Here is a 3,852-nt window from a genome sequence, read left to right on the forward strand (position 1 = left end):
CATCTTGTCTTCAGCCAGAGAAGCGTCCATCCTTTCTGTTTGTTCACTCAATAATATCTACCATGAATAGATTTCTGCTGGAGTAGTTCCCAGCAGCAGAGGGGAGAAAGAATAATGAAGTAAGTCCACATGGCAATAATTAACATTCACCAGCACATAGTAATCATCATCAACCACCTCATTATCTACAATTCCATAGCCCAGCTATTCAAAATTTACTAACCATCTAATCATAAATGTTTTCTTTCGGTCACCCCCTACACCACTTGTAACTTAAACAATAGAATTTTATTTTTCATTCAATTATGTTTCATTTTCAATTATACAGTCCACTCAAACCCAACCAGCCAACCAAAAGTGAAGTGTTCTTGGCAAATAAGTTGAAGGTATGCTTCATACAATAGTTCAGACTTACGAATAGGAGTATTTGACTTTTCTAATTATTCATTTATGTATATTTTTATGACCACCTACTATGTTTTTTTTTAATTTTAAAACTAAGTTTTCATTTTTTGGGACCTCCATAGAAATAATAGTCGACTCTTAGGCCGAATTCGAATCGGCACCGCTGCAATATCGAGAAATTTAAAGTTGTCGCTCAAACTTCTCTTCCAGAAACGGCCCAGGAGTATTTTACTGTTCCTTGCAGGAGATAATATAATACCTGATAATTATTATAACTCTGAGAGCATTATCGCTACCTGTTTTAGCACCAATATGCCCTTAGGTTCAAGAGAATCCTTCATGATTCCTGCATTCCAGCAGAAAAGCCTAAAACAATCATAACCAATTGTGTCTTATGTGACGGGCCAATGAAGATCAAGTTATCCCCGACTGGAGGAAAGAAGAAGCTTGTAGTCAACGAAGTGTGGGGTAAGCCCGAGGGTACTCCCGAGAATCCGAAAATTCAACAGCTCTTCGATACTTGGTTGTATAGCAAAAGCACCAAATGCCCAAAGGAATCGGTAGGTATTGTTTTGATTGCTTGTTCTATTTTTAACAATTAGTATTAGTGCTTATATTTGACCGTAGATTCAAAATGAGAAGATCGTCGGCTGTGTAATTGACGTGTCAGTAATTATACATAAATAACTAAAACATACTGTACATTTTCTCGCATACCTTTCATTATATTTATTTCCTTTCCTATTTATTTACATGAGCACCAACAGGTTATAGGTCGATTCTCATAATAATAAGAGGTCTTTATCCTAGGCAAATTCCCTATATCTATCCAACATACCCCACGTTCTAATTCTGATCAGATCATTAAATCATATTTTATTTTAGGAAGTTTGATTATATTAATTTCTATAATTTTTGAGGTTAAAAAACTTCCAAAGATGAACATAATCTATTTAACTTTTATCTTCGTTGTTATACAAGGTTTCAGGATGATTGTCCCATATTCATACACCTTTACAATTCTAAAAATAATTGATTTTAATCAACAATTTTCATCGATGTCATATATGTATATATGTAATTCTTGTAATTATATTTACCCCATTGTGGTCATATTTTAAATTTCACTATTGAAATCATGTCATCCATATACCATAGTTGAAAATTGTTTTACAATTTATTTTCTATTACTATTGGTGCATTCATCTCTCTCAGTAACACAAGAGTAAATTAAATTAAATAAACACTAAATTGCCTTTATATTAGTATGATATATTATTTCAAACAATTAATATTATAATAAACTCAATTCGTTACCATCCATTATGATCAACGCCTATATAAAACCTTTGATTACAGAAACTTAGCCACATCATATTAATATTTACCCAGAAGGATCAAAAACGAGAGATAATACTGGCTCAGAATTTATATACCAAAGTACAAAAAATTCGCACAATATAAATTACCAGACATCACATCTAATTATAAAGCTGAATTATATGCAATATTAGAAGCTCCAAAGTTCATAAACAGAACAAGTGAAAATAAATTCATAATAATAAGTAATAGCATGAGTTCATTATTAGCAATTACAAATAATAACAATTTAGATTAAAATAACATTATAATTAATGTAATACAAGAATACCTTTACGCAATAAAAAATAAAAACAAATAATATTTATGTGGGTCGAAGCTCGTTTGGGAATTAAGGGAAATAGTGAGGTAGATCGCCTAGCCAAAACTTATATTAACCTACCTCATGTTACAGATATAAAACTGCCATATACGGATTTTTTTTACGACGATAAAAGAAAGCATTATCAAGAGTCTTACACAGGTAGATTTTATAAGTGGAATGTGCCGCGAATTCTGACCAACCCCTGGTTTTTCGAATTGAATCTGTCAAAGAATATAACAAAGAATTTTTCTAAACTTAGAACAAACCACGTATTATGTAAAGTATACCTTCAACGAATTGGACTAAAAAATTCTGCGAAATGTGATAGATGTAATCAAAAGAAACCCTACAACTTATCATTTTGGAATGCCCTCCTTATCAAAGTCAAAGGAAAAAATTGTAAATTTTCTATATCCATATTACTATAGGAACGATGTATATAAGAAATTGTTAACATCTAACAACCCTGAAGAAAGAGACAATGCCACGCAGTACTTATATTCAATAAATAAATATATTTAATTTGCAAATAAAGGAATAATGGTAATAGGAATAGATAAATTTAAAACTGGCTGGATGGAAAATTCCAATGCTATTAAAATACATGAAATTAAAAAATAGTTTTCTGTGTCTTTAATATTTTTGGTGATACGGATTGCTTTCAGAAACCTTTTGCTTTTCGAGTTTTGAGTTATATCTATTATTGTGGGATTTCTGAAGTTGAATTTATGGTTTAATGTTATGGTGTAGTAAGCCAGTGCAGTACAATTTATATTTTTATATATTTTTACACTTGGAGCCATGTTTCTTGATTCTGGTTTCTAGTTTTTTGGTTGATAAAAATAACTTATTTTTAGGATTGTAAAGGTGCATGAATATAGGACAATCATCTCGAAACGTTATGTGACAATGAAGACAAATAAGATAAATTATATTCATCTTTGGAAGTTTTTAAGCTCAAAAATTATAGACTTTTTTTTTTTCTGAATTAAGTTTGTTATCTCGTTTTTGGTTTACTGCCCTGATGACGGCCTGAAATTCAGGTCGAAACTTTGGTACAAATAAATAAATTTTACTTTTTTGCGTATCATTATTGACCGTATCCCCGACCATCTCCTCATTAATATATGTCCATGCCGAAAGTTCTTATGGTATTACTGTACCAATTAAATCACAATGGAGCTAAAAGTTTCAGAAATATCATACAGTAGCCAGCACAGAATACAGATGGAATCGGTTCAGCTTTTATACCACTTGTGTTTAGGAACGTATAGTCCCTTCTTACCTACTACCATCACCAAAAAACGTTATACGACAATGAAGACAAATATAAGATAAATTATATTCATCTTTGGAAGTTTTTAAGCTCAAAAATTATAGACTTTTTTTTTTTCTGAATTAAGTTTGTTATCTCGTTTTTGGTTTACTGCCCTGATGACGGCCTGAAATTCAGGTCGAAACTTTGGTACAAATAAATAAATTTTACTTTTTTGCGTATCATTATTGACCGTATCCCCGACCATCTCCTCATTAATATATGTCCATACGGAAAGTTCTTATGGTATTACTGTACCAATTAAATCACAATGGAGCTCAAAGTTTCAGAAATATCATACAGTAGTCAGCACAGAATACAGATGGAATCGGTTCAGCTTTTATACCACTTGTGTTTAGGAACGTATAGTCCCTTCTTACCTACTACCCTTGCTAAAAAGAAGGGCCAATGTCTATTTTATTCGTTTTGAGAAAAAGCTGTTTCACTG

General features: G+C 31.5%; 1 protein-coding gene across 1 annotated transcript in view; it reads left to right on the top strand.

The window, feature by feature from the left end:
- The window catches only part of LOC106685485 (uncharacterized), a gene marked incomplete in the record, with an annotated part of 19,670 nt that overhangs the window by 3,689 nt on the left and 12,129 nt on the right, over nucleotides 1-3,852 (top strand). Inside the window, 1 exon segment of the mRNA XM_067046142.1 lies at nucleotides 728-965. Coding sequence (XP_066902243.1) covers nucleotides 728-965 — 238 coding nt within the window.

This window comes from Halyomorpha halys, unplaced genomic scaffold (assembly GCF_000696795.3).
Source record: "Halyomorpha halys isolate HHAL.00 unplaced genomic scaffold, Hhal_1.1 Scaffold701.1, whole genome shotgun sequence".
NCBI classification, from domain to species: Eukaryota; Metazoa; Arthropoda; class Insecta; order Hemiptera; family Pentatomidae; genus Halyomorpha; species Halyomorpha halys.